This window comes from Phascolarctos cinereus, unplaced genomic scaffold (genome assembly GCF_003287225.1).
Source record: "Phascolarctos cinereus isolate Bilbo 61053 unplaced genomic scaffold, phaCin_HiC Scaffold_5;HRSCAF=322, whole genome shotgun sequence".
Classification (NCBI taxonomy): domain Eukaryota; kingdom Metazoa; phylum Chordata; class Mammalia; order Diprotodontia; family Phascolarctidae; genus Phascolarctos; species Phascolarctos cinereus.
In genome coordinates this window covers 369,868,266-369,888,853 of record NW_027555958.1, presented here as the reverse complement: position 1 = coordinate 369,888,853, position 20,588 = coordinate 369,868,266, and the positions used below count along the sequence as shown (strand labels likewise).

Sequence of the window (20,588 nt, the reverse complement as noted above, 5' to 3'; positions counted from 1 at the left end):
TTGAGATCTTATTCCTACTTTTTTATTACCATACTTACAGGGCACCCATAATAGTATTGCCACAGAGCAGTTTTTCTTCCCCTTTGCTATAAGACTATCAACTATTATTTCTCAATCATGCCAATGTCCGTCTAATGGAAACCCCTCCAATCTGCATGGGCTGTGAAACCACATAATAGAGCTTGTTAAAATTGTATTTAAATAAGAATAAACAGACTCTGAATGAGAGTCCTCCTACAAAAAAAAGGCATGAGTTTTATTATTGCAGGTATTCTGTGACATCTATTTTGGCTCCTCAGAGCTATTGATCACTTCCTTCCTGGTTTTTGGTTGGGTTTCAGATGGCTACTGGGCAAGTGATCTCCAACAAACTGAAGTGTATATGTGTGTATATGTGTGTGCACATGTGTGTGTGTGTGTGTGTGTGTGTGTGTGTGTGTGTGTGTGTGTGTGTATGCTACCAAGATACTTTTTAAAGTTTCATAAAGGGAACTTGAAATTTCATAACAATGAATTGGCAAGTAAAATAAGATGAATTCACTCCCTACTTCATCAATTCTCTCTGTACTATATCAGGTCATGGCATTGTTTTAAGTGCCTTGTAGGTATGGTAATTTCCCACTTAGCTGGATGTCAGATTAAGAAGTGGGAAAAGTATCTCTGAGCTGCTAGTGCTACAGCTCTTGAAAGAACTCCTGCCACACTCTTCAAGGGGCCTAGAGCTACCCTCAAGACAGAAAAGATCATGGAAGGTAAAAACTTTGCTAATTTCAGTTTAGTTTAATTAATGATCTCTCATTAGGTGTCGGAATACTACTAATAGTACTAGTTAGGAGGATACTAGGTGGCAATCTGTTTAGAGTGACGGAACAAGAGTCAGGAAAACATGAGTTCAAATCTAACCTCGGACACCTGCTAGCTGTGTTATTCTGGAGTCACTTGACCTCCAACTGCATGTCTGACTGTATCATCTCTTCTACTCAATAAATTCCAGTGGTTCCATATTGTTTCTAGGGTCAAACATAAAGTCATTGCTTGGCACTGAAAGCTCTTCCAGTGTGGCCTCTTTCTTTCTTTCCAGTCTTCCATATGTTATTCCCCTAATCATTTTCTACAATCCAGCCATACTGTCCAACTTGCTCCTCCTAATCTGTGACTCTATCTCCTATGTCTATGCCTTCTCCCAGCTGTCCCCCGTGCATAGAATGTTCTTTCTCCTCACCTCAGCTTCTTAAAAACCTTCAAGACTGAGCTTAATTATTACCTTCAGCAGGAAAACTTTTCTTGTCCCACTTCCCCCCAACTGCTACTGTCTTTCCCACTAAGGGAAATGTTTATTTAATGTTCATATATTGTATGTACCCATACATATACATGTTTTTCCCCTTTTTAGGATATAAGTTCCTTGGGAGGCAGGGATTCTTTTTACTTTTTCTTTCTATCTGCAAAGCCTAGCACAATGCCAGGCACATAGTAAGCACTTAATGAATGTGTGTTGGTGGATAGGAGTTTGAGAAAAAATATGTTGTTCCCCCTCTCCAAAATTATTCAGTAGATATTTGCTCCTTGAAATTTTCTTGCCCTGAATTCCCATAGTGCTAATCATTTGAGTCCTCCACGATGATTAACAGTATAGATCAGTAGACTGAGAATTAGATAGGAAATCAGAGACTGAGATTCTTATGAATAGTATGCTACTAACTAGCACCTTGACCTTGGGCAAGTCACTTCCACTATCTAGGATTCTGTTTCCTCACCCATAAAACAAAGCCATTGGACTGAATAATCTCTATGTCTTCTTTGAACAATATCATTGCAGCACTTAGCGCTGTGCCTGGCACCTAGGAAGAGCTTAATAAATGTTTATTGACTGATTGATTCTGTGGTTCTTTAAAGTTAAAACTTTTGTTAACTCAGTCGCTCTCCAGTTTTGTTCCCATTGACTGAGGAGGGGAGCAGTATTGAAGAAATAAAGCAGGAAAGGGAAATTGGGGCTTTGTATAAAATGCTAGGGATAGATGATTTATAAACAGTTGAAAGACTTGAAAAAGTTTTTACTAGTCATTGGGTGAAAATGAGAATTTCACCCAAAAAAGCATAAAAATATTTAATTTTTTTTGTTTTACAAATTCTTAATGGTACACTGTTTCAACACAGGTGATATCTTTCAACAAATACCAAACAAACCCCTTACAAAGCCCATTCCCAGAAAAAACATTATTAACCAGAGAATATGTCTTTTAATTTTGAGAGTATGGTTCTGTAATTAACTAGAGTTTCATTGCCTCTCCATGACAACTTCATTTATATCATCATAGTCATTTTGTATATTATTCTGTTGGCTCTGCTTTCTTCACTTTATATGTAAAGCTTTTAAAAACTGGCCTTTATAGATCTAAAATTACTTTATTAGTTTATCAATATAAAAATGTATTATGTATTATGTTTACCTTGTTACATTCATAAATTTTCTTTAATATATTGAAAAATGTAGTTTGTTCAAGGAATAAGTTAAAATCAATCCATTTTAAATGGTTCCTATTTTTGTTATAAGCAGAATATCAACTACTGAACTTCAGGAAATTTAGCATCTTATCATTTTTGACCACTTAGAAGTAGGCTAATACTTGGGAACATAAAACTAACATCAACATTAAGTAAAAACAAAGACATTATTTTACTAGGAGGTAACATTCCTCATGTCAAACTGATAGCAAAGTTTATACAAAAAAAAAAAGCTCATTTTCAGAAAAAGAATTCAGGATGAAAAAAATAAAGAAAAAAGACAAATAGAATACAACTTTTGCTGCATGGAACTTAGCATAATCAGTCTCGTTTTTATGAGTTCTATCAGCAGTTTCTGTTCCTGATCCTGTGCTACTGCTGCTGTTCAGTTGCATCTGACTTTTCGTGACCTCATTTAGGGTTTTCTTGGCAAAGATACCGGAGTGGTTTGCCATTTCATTCTCCAATTCATTTTACAGATGAGGAAACTGAGGCAAACAGTATTAAATGATTTGCCAGGGTCACACAGCTAATAAGTATCTGAGGTCATATTTGAACTCAAGAAAATGCATCTTCGTAACTCCAAGCCCAGCACTCTATCCACTGCACCACCTAGCTGCCCCTACCTTATCATAGCTTTTCATAATCTTCCCCCACTTATTGAAATAAAAAATTTTATTATGATGATATTAATAATAGCTAACATTTATATTACCTACCATGCGCCAGGCACTGTGCTAAATGCTTTACAATTATTATCTCATTTGATCCTCACAACACCAGGAAGAAGGTGGATAGGGACAAGTGTTATTACCTTCTTATTTCATCTAAGTGTTTCTAAACATAGATCCATTTATTTATTTTACATCCTGGAGAAGATGAAGATTCTGAAGAAGGAGGAGCTAGAGGAATCATAACTTGTATTACTCAAAGGCTTTCTTCCACATTGTAGGAAGACTATATTTTGAAATGATCCAGACCCCATTCCTGGCCCAAACAACTAAATACATTTTTTGTACTGCAACATTTGAAAGCTAAGAATTTTATGAGGTGAAGGGTGAGGTAGGATACATTCTTGACGTAAGGTACAGCTGTACAAAGATGTGGTGATGGGAGATGGAATGTCATGTTTAGGGAACAGCACACCAGCCATTTTGGCTCGAACACAAGAATACATGGATAGTATTGTGCAATAAGCCTAGAAAGATAGGGAGAGACAGATGGTGAAGGCTTTAAAAGCCAAACAGAGGAGTTTTTACTTCATGCTAAAGGCAACAAGGGTCCACTGGAACTTCCTGAGCAGGAGAGTGACACAGTTAGCCCTGTGCTTTAGCAGTATCAGTTTGCCAGCTGAGTAGAGGATGGATTAGGGAGAGCAAAGCCTGGAACCTGGGACACCAAATAGGAAGCTACTACAATAGTCCAGGTGAGAGGTGATGAGACTTCCTGCTGCATATAGTTTAAAATTCATCTTAGGAAAGCAAAGAAAGAGTAACATTGTATGACCAGGTTGCCTTAATCATTCTTTAAAAATCAGGATCTAATTCTTTGTAAATTTTAGAAGGAAAAATAATGTATTTCAAGGAGTAGGAGAGAGAGAAGAAAACTTTATTTTTCATTTTTGAACTTTTTTTTCTGGCTTTCACATCTCTACATTGGTAGATTGATAAATGCTGCCAGTAACAATTCCAAAAACTGTTATCGTTTGTTTTGTTTATTTTTCTGTGGAGCTTCATTACTGGGGGCAAAAAGGGCAGCATGGAATAGCAAGGAATGCCCTAAACGTTGGAATCAGGAAAGATGAGTTGAAGTTGTGACTCCCAGCTCTAATGCTTACTATTCATGTGACTCTTAGTAAATTCTTCACTTCTCTGAGGCTGTTTCTGTCTCTATAAAATGGGAATGATTTTTACAGTACAGATTTATCTTGAAGAAAGCCTGAAAGTACTATGGAAATGAATTGTAGTCATTACTATAATTAGAAAGATTCCAAAGATAACTACCTGCAGGTACTGCTTTTTTGCATGACTTCCGCCCTGTGGTATCCTGATAACTTGCAAAATCCATCATTGCTGTAGACGATGGGCCAGTCCACTATCTGAGCGTTGCCCAGCACAAAGTTGGTATCTGTTGGAGAGAACACATGCAGTCAAATGTCTAAATGGAATGTAGTGAAGGAATGATGGGATATCAACTAGTCATGGTAATTCTCATTCCCTGAAACCCACTGCCATGCAGTGTCTTTGAATGAGAGCCTGGCACTCACCTTGGGAGAGACAAACAAGAGGAAACCTATCCATGTAAATACAAGCCATCAGTGTGTCAGCTGTCTCAGACTGCAAAGACACTAGGAAAGGGAATCAGCTTAAGTGACTGGTCAAGAGACTCCTAAAACTGCCTAGAAACCTAGCAAGGTCTCTAGTGTTCATGCTCATGGAGGGATATGGGCAACAAAACAACAGATAATTCTCAAGTTATTTCTTCTTGGCCTTTTATGTTAGTTTCCATGTCTTACCAGGAGCAGCAACAGATTTGGTTTCCTAATTCAATTCGGCTCGGGCTAACAATAAAAGAGTTTGCACACCCCAAGCACACATTACAAGCAGGGGCAGGCAGCTGGAAAGCAGGCTGAGTGGCAGGTGGAGGCTTAGGGAGGGATTAAACCTAGCAAGTAGATATGGACTCTATTTACACAGTTGTTCCCTAGCACTAAACGTGCTCAAGCAGAGGCTGGATTGCCACTTACTAAGGATGTTTTAGAAGGTATTCATGTTTCAGGCATTCCCACCTTCAAATCTTCACACAGACTGCCCTGAAAGCCTGGAATGAACTCCTCATCTCAACAAGTCAATAAGCATTTTTTTAAGTGTTTATTATGTGCCAGGCACTGGGGAAATAAATACAAGCAGAAAGGAAGACAGTCTTTGCCCTCAAGGAGCTTCCATTCTAAGGGGGTGGGGAAACACATAAAAGAAAGCCAAAAAGCAGAGGAAAGAGGGGAGGGAGGGAGGGAGGAAAGGGCATGATAGAGAAAGTCCAGAGAGTCAGGAATGGAGCCTGGAGAGAATTCTTAAAATGGAAGGATCAACCAATCAAAAAAGGGTGTCACAGAGGCAGTGAACTTCCAGTGTGAGGAGGTCGCATGGTTTAAAAAAAATCCTCTAATTAGCATCCTTAGTTCTCTTCAAGACCCAGTTCTGACATCAGCAGCCTTCCCTGATCTCCCAAAACAGTAGAGTTCTCTTCTCCTCTGCCTTCCTCAAATTTTATTCACTCATCTGTGTAAATATTGCATCCACTCAGCAGAATATAATCTCCTTAAGGGCAGGGAATGTTTTGTTGTTTTTTTTCCTGTAATTCCCATGCCCTACATGCAGTAATTACATTAATAAGTGTTTGTTTAGTGAATAGATAGTATCTGAAGTCCCCTTTAAGTTCTCCTGTTTAATTTGCAAAGTTGATAATCCACTCAAAGATAAACAAGTATTAACCATAGCCTGATTTTGTGGAAGTTGAACCAAATCCTCCCCGAACCAGAGCTATAGCAAGGGCGAGACAAGCAGGGCTTTGGCCCAGGGTGTCAAAATGCAGAGGACACTGAAAGCATTTCCTTCATAGCATGGAAACAACTGGGTTAAATGCCTACTTACCAAAGGTAATTTCTTAAAATGAAAGCTCCCAGACCATATGTGTATGCATACTCCTCCACTGAAGCCACACCTTAAGTGAGTTCCTCTGAAGCCAGTCCTGGTCTACTCCAATCATTGAGTGGCAGCTAAAGTGACCTCACTGTGTCCCAGAGAACATCACCACACTTGGGGTCTCCCTGGCCAACTGAATTCTCCCAATTGCCAAAAGTAATTCTTATGGCTCTACTTCCATCTAAATTCAGCAGCTTAGGAAACTGCATTAAGCCTTTCAGGTCACCCTAGAGCCAATCTGTCATTTATCACTTTCATGCCTCAAACAGTATAGATGAAAGCCTAGTTTATTTATATTTATTCTCTCCTTCATTTTAGAAAACCTCTCAGGTCCTTGTGGACCTTTTCCCCCCCTATCTTCCTTCTTTCTTTCAGGAACTTGGGCCATGTAAATAACATCTAATTTGCCACTGGCTAGGAAGCTAAATAATGCTTGCTAGAATTGAATCTGAAATTAAAATAAATAGGCCCTGAGCAAGGGTTTCTCCTGTGAGCAAGAGGTACAAGCTCTCCTTCAAAGACTTTGGGGATATCCATTCTGGCTGCCTAGAGAGGTATTCCAACATCCAAAAGAAAATTCACTGTTTGGAGCTGATGTGTTTGTACTGATGTATAAACTCAGCAAAACATAATTAGGAAAGTAACTTGCAGCTTAAATAAAGAGTATAGCTTCATGCTTCCAGTTCAGAATTGAACATGATCTGGATATGAGAAAATATGCAAACTCTAGGGAGATGATTTGGAATCCTCAATCCCACTTCCACTGCCAAGTTAGAAGGTTTGGCTGAAGAGTCTTATACATATGAATAGAAGTCTCTAATAATATTCTGTTACTATCCTCTATTGAATTAGAGCCACAACTCCTGTGACTTCCTCTTGTAGAGGTTACTTATCTGGCAACATCAGCTGTCCAGTACAGAGCTGAGAATCCAACTGTATCTTTTAGAAACCCCAAGCTTTACGTAATAATGCTCTCTGTCTTCAGTGATAGTTGCACCCACTTAGACAAGACTCTATTTTAATATGGAATCATAGGTCCCTCAGAACCAAAGGAACCACTGAGAGGTCAAGGAAAAAAAGTTGGAACAGAAGGGGACATTGGAGATTCCCTCTAATCCAGCTCCTTTTTCTGAATTGTACAGAACCTGAGGCCCAAAGAGGGAAATGACTTTGGCAATGTTGCACAGCTACTCAGTGGCACAGCTAATCAGTCAACAAGAATTGATTAAGCACCTACCACGTATCTGCTGCTGTGCTAGGTAAGAAGGATACAAAGATACTAAAACTGCTACTCTGTCTTCCTCCCTTTTAAAAATAGAAGGCATTTATTTCCCTTGGCAACAACCATCTTCTGGTATTTCAGAGATTTAGTGTTATTTCATAGCTAAAATTGTAATAGGCGCTTAATAAATGCTTATTGACTAACAATTACATGGACTTGCACAAATTTACTACCATCTAGTGGCAGCTATTGTGTGTTGCAAATAACAGTCATGGCTCCAGGGGACAGATCATGCAATCAATACATCTCCCTCTTGGGGGAAGGGAGAGACTATGAGGATGCAACATAGCAGGTACTATCAGATATGCTTCCTGTAACCATTAGTTTGCTTAATTGTTTTTCTTAGTTATAAAGGAGACTTCTATTGGAAAGTAACTACTATTAAAAAAAAAAAGAATGCATCAATAAAACTAAAAATGTATATTGCAAGGTAGCACTTAAATGGGGGCTGAGAGTGGGGAGAAATTCTTTTCTCTGCCAAACCTAAAGTAATAACATAGCTGGTAACGAGTTCTGATGGATGTTTATCAATGCGACAGGTCTCAAATGCACTTTTCCCACTTTTATGACACTGTTAGTCTTACTTTCCAATGTGAGATTTTTCATATCTTACGAATGTTGAACTCTACCTGAAGACTTTCCCGCATTCCTTACGTTCAGAGAGTTTGTCTCCAGTATGACTTCTCTGATGTCTGATGAGATTTTGACTCTGGCTAACAGCTTTCCTATATTCATTGCATTTGGAAGGTTTCTTTTCAGTATGACATTTCTGATGTGCAGTATTGGATGAGCTGAGATGAAAGGGCTTCCCATATTCATTACATGCATAAGGTATCTCTCCAGCATGAATCATCTGATCCTCAGATGGATAAAGAGTGCCTTGATTTTTTAACAATCTCTAGGAAAGGAAAGAAACTCTCTGATCTCTTACAGAGCATTGTTGGTGCCTACGATTTGTTTGTTTTACATCATACAGAGCTAAGACCTGAATTTTATACTTATCAGAACTGTCTTTCTGCTGTGGCTGGTGTATTTAAGATACTACTATGCATAAACACTCTAGCAGATAAAGGATTCTTCAAAGAAAGATGCCCATTCCTCTGCTAATGAGGCCCCTTGGAAAGTGATTAGCCAAGTCCCTCAAACCTAAAATATCTGTTTATAGTAAACTTACTTGATTGAACCCAGCACTGTAAAGCCAACTGAATCCATTGAAGCACTACTAACTCTCCCCAAATTTATTGTGGCTTGGGGAGAAGGTCAGGAATAAACTATACAACTCACGGCCCAAGTCTTAATCTAATCCAAATTGTATTTCCAGACCATAAATGAAATAGAGAATCCAATAGCAGAAACATTTCATTAAGAAATTAAAACATAAAGAACAAGGAAGGGAACCAAGTGGTGAAAGTATCCTTGGAACGTACACACAAATAGGAGCAACTGCCTATACCTCTCAGGGAGATTTAATTCAATTTCTATTTAATCTCTTTGGTTGCGCAAGACAGTTACCTTAGAACCTACAGCCACAATAGTCAATATTTATGGTATCCTGCTGTTTGCTTCTTTAAGTTTCATTTCTGGGATTCTTTGCGGGAAATATAGGAAATAGCTAAAACTTGACTCAACTATGCATTCTTCAGGACCAGCTATAACTCCTAGAGTCAGGGACATCATATTCATATCACCCCAGTGGTCCTCCTCTGTCTCCCCCTTCAATCTCTGTACTATGGCTCACAAAATCCTTGGGTTGACTGTAGCATGGGAAACAAGTTCTAAAGGTATGTCTACTACTACATCTCTCTATAAAATTGGTCCAAGTTAAACATTCATACACCTTCTAGGTTAACTATATGATAAGCGAGAGAAAAAGGGAAGCATAGTAGAGTCCACTGAACTGACATCAAAAGACATGAGTTCGAATTCTGGTTCTGCCACTTACTGATTGCGTGGTCTTTGGCAAATATTTGAGCCTCAGTTTCCTCATCTGTCAAATGGGAATAATAGGACTACCTACCTCACAAAGTTGTTTAAAAAAAAAAGGTTTAACCATGGCAATTTCTTGTAGCCTTTCACCATAGACTTTAGCCACAAGAGTTACCAATAAGAAGAACAGATAACTGAAGAGCTTGCTTCTAGCAAGTAGAGAAAGCAAGGATAATTTTGCAGTGACCTTCATAGAGTATAAGCTATTTGTCTTTTGGCCACAGCCAAGCAATTGCTAAATGTGCTCAAAGTGAAGACTGATTTCCCTCATCAAAGAGGAGTTAATGATGCTCAAGGAATGCTCTACCATTCTCCAGAGTTTCAGGAAGATTGAAATATTCCTTTAAAAAAGGGAAGAGCAAGCTCCAAGGTTAAAAAAAAAGGAAGGAAAATAATCTGAAAAGACAAAAGGGCATCATAGCCCATGTCAGAAGTTTGGAGTATAGAAGAATGTGACACAATGAAAGGGGGAGACCGCTGACATATAGAGTGAAATAACAGATTAAAGAAAAAAAAACCCTTTCTTATACAGAGAAGAGCTGGACCCTCTAAAGAGGAAACTGTTTAATAATAGTTAGCATTTATATAGTGCTTATTCTGTGCCAGGCACTGTGCTATGTGCTTTACAATTATTATCTCATTTGATCTTAACAATACCCTCAGTGGAAATAGGCGCTATTATTATCTCCATTTTACAGATGATGAAACTGAGGCAAAAAGAAGTTAAGTGACTTGCCCAAGGTCACAAAGCTAGTGGCTAAGGCAGGATTTAAACTTAGTCTTTCCTGACTCCAGGTCTGGTGTTCTATCCACTGTGCCACCTAGCTGCCCACTATACATAAACTACCAGGAATAAATGATCAGTACTGTTAGAAGAGAGGTCATGCAGTAATTATTGGAAGAAGAAACAAGTGATGGGGCTGACAACTTCCAGGTGCAGGGTACTAAGACATCAAACACTCTGACACTGAGAGAAGAAAGAGTTACAGTCTTCCCGGCACACGTATTCAAGATGTGATAGATAACTTCCCCAAACTTGTCAGACCTGATTATTGCAATCCACTTCTCAGAATTCATGGGAGGACAAACGATAATGCCAGAAGGTGTTTAGAAAGCATTGCTAAAGGTTATGAAATCCAAGATAAGAAGCTGAAGGGGCACACGTGGTGCTTACATCACTGTGGTCTATCAAAGGCAAGTCCTTCTGAAGAGAAAGGCTGAGTCAGGAAGTGATGATGCTTGACAATGGTATTTGAATTTCTGTTCCAGTTTGAAATATAAGAACGACCAACTTTTGTCTAGGGATGGAGTATACCCAATAAAAGTTTTTATATACATATATACACACATACACAAAGGGGGCAGTGAAGGCAACAGTAGAAGTGCTGGTGCAGCCCCATGTCAGGGCTCCTCAGCTTCTGGCTACACACTTGAAGCCACAGAGGGGACAGGGCTATACGGAGCCCTGCAAAGTGAGGGAGAGGTCTGGGGAATGGTCCACTTATTCACTTATGTTAAGTGAGAACAGAGAACAAGAGAGGCAGAGACAGAGGCAGAGAGAGAGAGAGAGAGAGAGAGAGAGAGAGAGAGAGAGAGAGAGAGAGAGAGAGAGAGAGAGAGAGAGAGAGAGAGAGACAGAGAGAGAGACAGAGACAGAGAGAGAGAGAGAGACAGAGAGAGACAGAGAGAGACAGAGACAGAGAGAGAGGGAGGGAGGGAGGGAGAGAGAGAGAGAGAGAGAGAGAGAGAGAGAGAGAGAGAGAGAGAGAGAGAGAGAGAGGAACGGAAGAGGGAGGAGGGGGAGAGAGAGAGAGAGAGAGAGAGAGAGAGAGAGAGAGAGAGAGGACAGAGAGAGAGAGAGACAGAGGACAGAGAGAGAGAGACAGAGACAGAGACAGAGAGAGACAGAGACAGAGAGAGACAGAGGCAGAGAGAGAGACAGAGAGAGAGGGAGAGGGAGGGAGAGAGAGAGAGGGGGAGGGAGAGGAGAGAGAGAGAGAGAGAGAGGGAGGGAGAGAGAGAGAGAGAGGGGGGAGAGGAGAGAGAGAGAGGAGAGAGAGAGAGGAGAGAGAGGGAGAGAGAGAGAGAGAGAGGGAGAGAGAGAGGGAGAGAGAGAGGGAGAGAGGGAGAGAGAGGAGAGAGAGGGAGAGAGAGGGAGAGAGAGAGAGAAAACAGACCACTTAACCTGTGATTTCATTGCTATAGGGAAGTCCCGGATGTGGAAACTCCCCCCTATCAATGCATGTTGGCATCTTCTCTGCAACTTGTAATCTTAGAAGGATGCCTAGAGCACCAAAGGGTTAAGGGACTTATCCAGGGTCAAACAGCCAACAGACTTGAACCCAGGTCTTCCTGACTCTAATGCCTTGGAGTGAGTTCCCAGCCCTGATACCGTGAGCTGCTGGCTACTCCACTCAGTTGGCTGAGAAGCTCAGGAGCCTGGCAGCACAGGTAGGCCAGATGCCATCACCAGCAAGATGGTAGGGATGACCATCATCTCATTTGCCCACAAACTTTGCTACTTTTCCATTTTTTCAATTCCCTCATTGCACACCTGATGGTTTACTTTAGCTCTTTCTGGAGCAGATTAACAAATGCTTTGATGCATACTTTTCTCCTTTTTGTGGATATAAACTTGTACATTGAGCCTTTCATTTTTTTCTGATGTGTATAGCGGTGAATATGTACGGTTGCCAACATGAAAGTGAATGTGACATTATTAATAAAATCATGTGAATGCTTGAAGTCATAAAAATTAAAAGCACAAATATCAAGGCTTAAGTATATGTATGCATATTTACATGTATGTGTGCATATACATGTATATGCATACACACATATATAGGTATACCTAGAATCTTGAAAATCTAATAAAAAGATTTTTAAACAAAATAAAGAGGAAGAGAGAAAGCTGCCTATTTATATCTACCAAGACAGATAAATTAAATAGCTACAACGTAGGAAGAAGAATAGCAATAGAGACTCCCAGAAATACATGAGACAAAATCCAAGAAATGACCAGTAATAAAACCCATGGCCTTGTGTCTATCCACAAAATATGAGTCACGCTTATGGTGAACTAGAGATCCTCATATAAGGAAGCAAATCAGGCATAATTGTTAAGTATCACTGATACCTGGTGGGATGGACACCCATGACTGTACTATGGCTCTGGCAAGATATGCCTCATTCAAATAGATCCAAACAGAAAAGAAAAGCAGCAGAATAATGCATTATATTCAGAAGATATCCTCCTGTAAATAAATAAATCCAGAAACAAGAAGAAGGTATGCACAGTTGAGAGCATTTGGATGAGCAACTGTATATGGTCATGGAAATATAAGGTAGACTATCTGGACAGAAGAAGGAAATGAATGAGAAGTTTGTGAAACTCATCACAAGCCTGGTGCCAAAGAGTGACGTAGCAGTGATGTGTTATCCAGTCATCTGCTCAGGCTCTTTCTATGGAAAGTAGAGTAGCTAACCATTTCTTGATTTGCCTTCATGACACTTGAATCCTTCTAAAGGCAGAGAAAGGGGCAGCTAAGTGGCGCAGTGGATAGAGCACCGGCCCTGAAGTCAGGAGAACCTGAGTTCAAATCCGGCCTCGGACCAAACACTTGACACTTACTAGCTGTGTGAACCTGGGCAAGTCACTTAACCCCAATTGCCAGGAAAAAAAAAAGGGCAGAGAAAGTAACCAGGGGCATCGCGATTGCACGCCTAATCCTGGCTAACAAGGAAGAACTGGCTACTGAAGAAGAAATGATGGGAACCTTCGGGGAAGTGACCACTCCCTCTTAGAATTTATGAGTGAGGAAGAGAAAGCCAACTGTAGTCTGACATGCACCTTTAGTTTAGAGAGATCACATATCAAAGATTCAAAGAAAGGATTGCCTTATACATTAAAGAGAAAGTCAGCCCATGAAGAAATGAGGAATAAAAGTCTGAAGATACAAACAGAAACAATTGCAATGGGGGGGAAAACAAGAGGGAGTTGTCTAAAGAGATTGAAGGGCATGCATAGGGACCACCTTAGATTTTAAAGTTACATAGAGAGAAAGAAGAGGGGCAGCTAGGCGGTGCAGTGGATAAAATACCAGGCTTGGAGTCAGGAAGATCGGAGTTCAAATCCAGCCTCAGATACTTGTTAGCTGCGTAACACTGGACAAGTCACTTCAGCCGTAATTGCCTTAGTTCTTCATCTATAAAATGGGGATACACTGGAGAAAGAAATGCAAACTACTCCAGTATCTTTGCCAACAAAACCCCACGGACAAAAGTTCATGAAGTCATTCAGAGTCCGACGTGACTGAATGACTGAACAGCAACAGAGAAGAAATCAAGGACAGTAGGAAGAATGGACACAAAGATGTATCATGCTCCTATAAAAAAGAGTGTCAGGATTTTTATGTCATATTATAGTGGGGGGAAGAGGGATCAAAGAAAGAAGAGGACAAACATGCAGGACATAAAAATGATAATGGATGATGGAAAGAAGGCAAAATTACTACACTCATATTTTGCCTCTGATTTCTCTGCTTGTGAGAATGATCTTTGGACTAGAAAGGACAGAACAAAAAACTGATTAATTAGGAACTGAAACCCAAGATCAGTAATCAGATAATAGGATAACACTCATCTACTCTCAATGACTTTAAATCACCAGGCCCAGGCAATAAACATCCTAGAGCACTGAAAGAACAAGCAGATATGATTGCTGAGCCATTATCAAAGCGATCTTTGAAAGACTGTGGAGAATGGGAATAAATGCTACAGAGCTAGAGCACAATGCCTGTTGCCCCGATTTTTTAAAATAAGGGAAGAGAGCAAAGCTTGCAAACTATAGCCCAGTAAGACCATAGGTTTTGATTACTGTCAAATTGAGAGAAGATAGTATACAGAAAGCAGTGATATTTGTGCCACCTGGCATGCAGGATGAAAGTTGCTAGGCACGGCCTACCCACTAGTCTTTTTTTTTTCCTTTCTTTAGGCAATTGGGATTAGGTGACTTGCCCATGGTGACACAGCTAGCAAGTGTCTGAGTCCAGATTTGAGCTCAGGTCCTTCTGGCTCCAGGGCTGGTACTCCATCCATTGCACCACCTAGCTGCCCCTGCCCCACTAGTCTTGTTACATAAAGCTCCAGAGTGATTTGCATGGCTCTGGCACTAGTGGCTGAAAGGAAATTTCTTAACTCTGATGCAAATAGTAAACAGGCCTAGAACTGTGGTCACTGAGACAAAAGCAAAGTAGTTCAAAAAGCAGAAATTACCTAAGGGAATTTGCTGGCTAGATGATTTTAGCTATGCATCTGACTCACAAAAGAGCTAGAACAACCCTGATACTACGGGTTACGTAGTCCCTTCACACAGAGTTGCATCCTCTATCCTCATCATTTTCATCCAGATTCTGGTCATTTCTCAAAAAGGGTATACTTTCCTCTTGGAAAGAGACCATGTGGAAACTTTAATTCAGTGGAGAATCAGAAGATAGCAGCAGATTGGCAAAGAATCTGCAAACCAAAGCACCTCAGCAGAAAACCAGAAAATGCCAGCACAGGGAAGAAAACAGCCCACTGGATGAAGAACGGCAGCAGCTCACAGTTTGGCAGAGAAGGCAGTTTTCAAAACTCAGTGGAAAAAGCAATCTGGTGGAACACATTACCAGACCAGCAGATGACATCTTTGCAGCTTCAGAGACAGGAAGGAGTTTTACCTGAAATACAACCCTAGAACCACGAGTTGTCCTGACTATATACATTCCCTACATACATTCTCTCTCCTCCAAATGACATGGAAATTTGAGAGGACAGATTGAGGGAGATGTCTTTAATACAATTTGTCTGAAAAAAGGTAAGAGGATTTAGTGAACTGCAGAGCACCATATGTCTCAATAGTATGATATGGCAACTAAAAAGAAAAGTAATGTAATCTTGGGCTGTAATTATATACTGTCTAGGATCTTAGAGGTGATAGTCTATTGTTCTCAACCCTAGTCAGAATGTATCTGGAGTATTATATTCATTTCTGACCTCCACATTCTAAGGACATTAATAAACTGGCAAGTGCCAGAGAAGGGCAATCAGTGTGACAAAGGGTCTTGGGATTCCTGCTATAAGAGGTCAGCTTGAGGGGAAATGGACGGTTTTTTTCTTGGAGAAGACTTGGACATGATAGCTGACCTCAAGTATTTGAAGAATTGTGCCCAGGAAGATGGATCAGACTTCTTCTTGATCGCAGATGTATATCTATATCTATATCTATATCGAGATATATAGAGATATATATACACACACATAGGTCATATATAACTAGGAGCAATAAATAGAAGTTACAAAATGACAAATTCAGACTTGATTTAAGGGAAAACTTCCTAAAAATTAGAACTTTCCAAAGGCAAAAGGGGCTGCCTGGGGAGGTAGCATGCTATCCTTTACTGGGTATCTTCAAGCAAAAGCTGGATGCTCACTTGTCTGACACGTATTAGAAGAAATTCTTATTCCCACAGCAATGAGAATCAATGGCCTCTGAGGTTCCTTTCCACCCTGAGATTCCATTATGCTTTTTTCACTTTGTAACCAAAAAATACTATATGAGTGTGAGTTACTACATCAAGCTTTTCCTCCATGGAGGTCTTGTGTTTGGGGAACGTACCATGACCCATAGTATTTGTGAATCGTTCTACTAATGTCACATATTAAAAGGGTCGTAATTTATAAGTAAACTGTAGATATCAATAGGCCTGTTCATGAGCCCTTCAGAAAACCCCATAGTGAGTTACTAGTGTTCCTGGGGCCCGGGCAAAATATACATCCTGTCATCATTGATACACATTCATCGAACAGCGACAACATAGTATGGTTAAAAAAAAATCACTTGATGTGGAATCAGCAAAGTTAAAGTTCTACCTATGGCATGTGTTAGCTCTGTGACTTTGGACAATTACCCTCTCTGAGACTTACTTTTGGCACCTATAAAATGAGGCTATGACAACTTTGCAATCCCGGCCACACAGGGCTGTTATGAGGAAAGTGCTTTGCAAACTTTAAAATGCTACATATAAACATGAGTTATCAGTGCCTAGTCCAATGGCCCCCAATTAGCTAGCAGCCTATAGGAAAGCATCTAGCCTGCCACTAGATTTAAATTACAAGAAGGCAATCCTCTCCCTTCAACTGTTTTAACCTAGTCAATAAGCATTCATTGAGTGTCCACTTTGTGTCAAGCACCAGAGATACAAAGACAAAAATGAAACCATGCCTACCCCCAGGAAGCTTACATTCTAGTGAAATGGGGAGGAGGAGAGTTACAAATCTATGTCTTTAAATGTCTACAAAATAAATATCAGGTAATTTGGCACAGAACTAAGGGGAAACACCGGCAATTGAAAAGATCAGTAAAAACACCTCTTGTAGGATGTCATTTGAGCAGAACCTTGAAGGAAACTAAGAATTCCAAGAGAAAAAAAGTGAGAAAGAGGGCATTCCAGGCATGGGGTACAGCTTGTACAAATACTTGGAGCCTGGAGGTGGAATGTCACATGTGAAGAATAACAAGATGGGTTATTTAGTGAAATGAGCTCACCGCCGGGCTGTCCTTTCTCTTTTCTCAAGCCTCAATTGTGTCTGCTGATCTTTGGATCAAGTTAGCCAGATTTCTTTTACTCCCTCCAGTGCTTTTTCACCCATTAAGGGTCTGTGGGCTTGCAAGGGTAGAGGAAACTAAATGTAAGGCTTCCTAAAAGCAACTTTTCCCACCCACACAGAATTCTGCAGGTTCAGAGAACACAGAACCTTCACAGATTTGAAAGGAAAAAATTGCATTTTTAAAGCTTCTTCAGCTAATGGAGCATGATACAAGCTACATTACTGTGGTACAAACGTGTCAGATGGCATCCTAAGCCTGCTATTTGCACATAAAGCATAATACATAGATACTCTAAAAAGGAATTATTAGAAAATTGCATTTCATCATAATTACCCCCCAAATAACAAAGGAGAAACCAAAGCAACAACTTGGGAAAGTGACTCAGTTTGAGTAATTACACATATAAAAGCTACAAAGCTACTTTCAGCAGACAGCTCACACAAAATGTATCAGTCCCTACCAGAATTTGTTATTTTATGTGGCTACAGTAAATATTTCACAATAAACTCCCACTACCTGGATACCATCACCTGGATAGGGCACATATCTCCCTGAGTGAAGTGATAACAGCACTTTTTATTTGTAATGTTATGGATGGCTAAAGACATTGGTTTCATAGGATTTCAAATCAAATCCACTAAAGGAGGTTAGGCAAAGAGAGGGAAGAAGCATCCTTTTGCTCATTCTCGGGCAAATTTTTTTTTCCAGGGTGGAGGGAATAGAAATTGGTAGAAAACAAGACAGAGAATTGCTTAGAGAAATGATGAGGAGAGAAATAAATACACATAAAGGAATAAGGAAGCAACATCCTACCTTTCTGAATAGAAGAAAATGACCATGATGAGAAAGAAAAGGAATATATTGAAAAAGAAAAAAAAAGGAGTGAAACATGGAGTGGAAGAAGGGTGGAGTAGTCACACTAAAGCAGAAATAGAATTAAAAAATACATTACACCTTCATGCAGGGACATTTAAGTTAGTGGTCCACAAAAGTAAAGCATTTGAAAATATTATCATCTACCAAAGTCATAAAATGGACTATTGTTTGTTCTAATAACAAAACTCTAAAGATAATAGATATTAGAGCCACAATTATCAAGAGTCTAATCTTTCCATGAAACAAGATATAATCCCAATGGAATCAGTAGCTCCTTGCTTTGTGCCTGGTCTTAATATCAGATTGAATGTATTTTTTATTAAGTCAGTAAATTTAGGGGCGCGGCATGCAAGCGCTTTCAACTTCAAGAACAAAATGAAACATTTTACTGACTGTTAGAAACCTTGGTGTTACCTTCAAGCCCTCTCTCATCCCCACCTCCCACATCCAATCTATTACCAAACCCTGGCCATTTTACCTCAGCAAATTTTCACATCTGCTCCTTCCTCTGTATTCTTACTGCTACCACCCTAATATAGACTCCATTCCCACTTGTCTGGATTATTACAGAAGCATCCCGGTAGATCTTTCCACCTCCTTTCTCTTCGCCACTCTTTCCAATTAATCTTTCATTCCTTGACAGAAAGATCTATCTCCTCCCTCCTCTTCTCAAAACCTTCTCTCTACTGTCTAATTAGAAAAGTTCAAACTCCTCAGTCTGGCATCAGAGCTACCACCTCACATTTCCAGACTTATCTCTTCCATACTCCCCTCTAAGCACTCTCATACTTTTCTGCCTCTGTTCCTTGGGAATGACTCTTTGGATTTTAGACTTTCAAGTGACAAAGATGAATGGATTTCACAATCAATATCAAATTAAATGAGAATATATCTATGAAAGCTTATTGAAAACCTGCCACAATTAAGTGATGTTGAAAATATCACTTGCCTATTTTTTAATAACATTAGGGTGGTTGATATTTTTCCATCCATTTCTCATTTGCTCCCTGAGTCAATTTCTTCTTAAAAGATTTTATGGTAAAAATACAGTGTCTAGTGGCTTTTGGAAGTAAGCTTTAAATGAAAGCATAAAAAATGACACATCTTAATCACATGAAGCTGTAGGACTGGATTTGGCATTGGATTGGAAGACAGTGGTTGAAAGAAATCTCACAAGGTCTCAACTCCAGGGTGATCTGTCTATGTGGAAGGATGTGGGAAATAGACAGATCTGGCAAAAAAGAAATAAAAAAGGATTAACGCTTCTAGATATAAAAAGTAATTCTAGAAAAAGAATTAAAACTGTCTTTCAAGGGTTCAACCTGCCCCAAGAACGAGAGGGAGCGAGCTTAATTAATATGGTCAAGACTTAGAAAGAACTAAGAAAAAACTTGCCTGACAGTCAAGATAGTAAGGGAATGCATATGCTGTATTCTCCCTGTCATCTCCTTAAACTGTATGTTCCTTGAAGATAGGGACTGTGTCATTTTCCATTTTGAACCCTTAGGTCCTATCAAAGAGCCCTACAAACAGTGGTTATATAATAAATGTTGATCAATCTGCAAATAATTGACCAAAATCTCTATTCCTGGAGTTGTTTAAAAGAAGCTATTCTTTAGTAGTTCAGGTAACAGTCCTTTCTAAAGGCAAGAGGGCTGGTCTAGATGAAGAAAGGACAAGAAGGATGGAAACAACCATTTATTAAGCACCTACTTTGTGTCAGGCACTATGCTAAGCACTTCATAAATATTAGCTCATTGATCCTCACAAAAACCCTGAGAAGTAATCCCCATTTTACAGTTGAGGAAACTGAGGCAGAAAGAGGTTAAGTGACTTGCCCAGGGTCACAAAGCCAGTAGGTATCTGAAGGCAGATTTGAGCTCAGGTCTCCCAGTTTAGGCCCAGCATTTTAACCACACTACCCCACCTGGCTGCCTCAATAATCAGGGACATATTCCTACCTTGTCATGCCCTCTGTGACTATTGAATGAATATATGAGAAGTATTAACTAAGAAGTAGCTTCACATAGAGAAATGCTAACTGTCCCACACAATCATATTATTGTTGTTGACAGGTAGCAGAATGGTTCCATAGAAAGAAGATGGAATTTGGGCAAATCTTGACTCTGATCCTTACTGCCAGTGTGATCTCTGAGCCTCAGTTTTCTCAGCTATAAAATGAGGAGATTGGGCTAGAGGGCCTCAACAAATTCTTCCTATGCTAAATGCTTATGATAACTCACACTTAATGTAAAGCTTACAAAGTGGCCTCCTTATAACCCCCAAGTTAGTACAACAAGTATTATCATCCTCACTTAATCAATGGCAAAACTGAACCCGGAAAAGATTAAATGCTTTGCCCGTAGGTCAAAGTATAGAATCTAGGGATTTAAACCCAGGTCTCATGACTCCCCCAGTCCAGGCATTTAAATTCAAAATTTTGGTCTTATCAGCACTAATCAACTAAGACCACTCTAAACTCCATCTCCCATCTACTAAAACACAGGATGCTTCTAACACCTCATCTTCTCATTCCATAGTCTATTAGCAATCATGACTCAATCTAGTTAAATTTTCCCATCTTCTATTA

The 20,588-nt window shown here is 39.7% G+C and overlaps 1 protein-coding gene across 1 annotated transcript in view; it reads right to left on the bottom strand.

Moving 5' to 3' along the window:
- KCNH1 (potassium voltage-gated channel subfamily H member 1) overlaps positions 1 to 20,588 on the bottom strand; it is a 502,700-nt gene that overhangs the window by 476,785 nt on the left and 5,327 nt on the right. Inside the window, exon 2 of the mRNA XM_021007863.2 lies at positions 4,509 to 4,632. Within this exon, the coding sequence (XP_020863522.1) occupies positions 4,509 to 4,632 (124 nt within the window). The remainder of the gene's footprint in view (positions 1 to 4,508; positions 4,633 to 20,588) is intronic.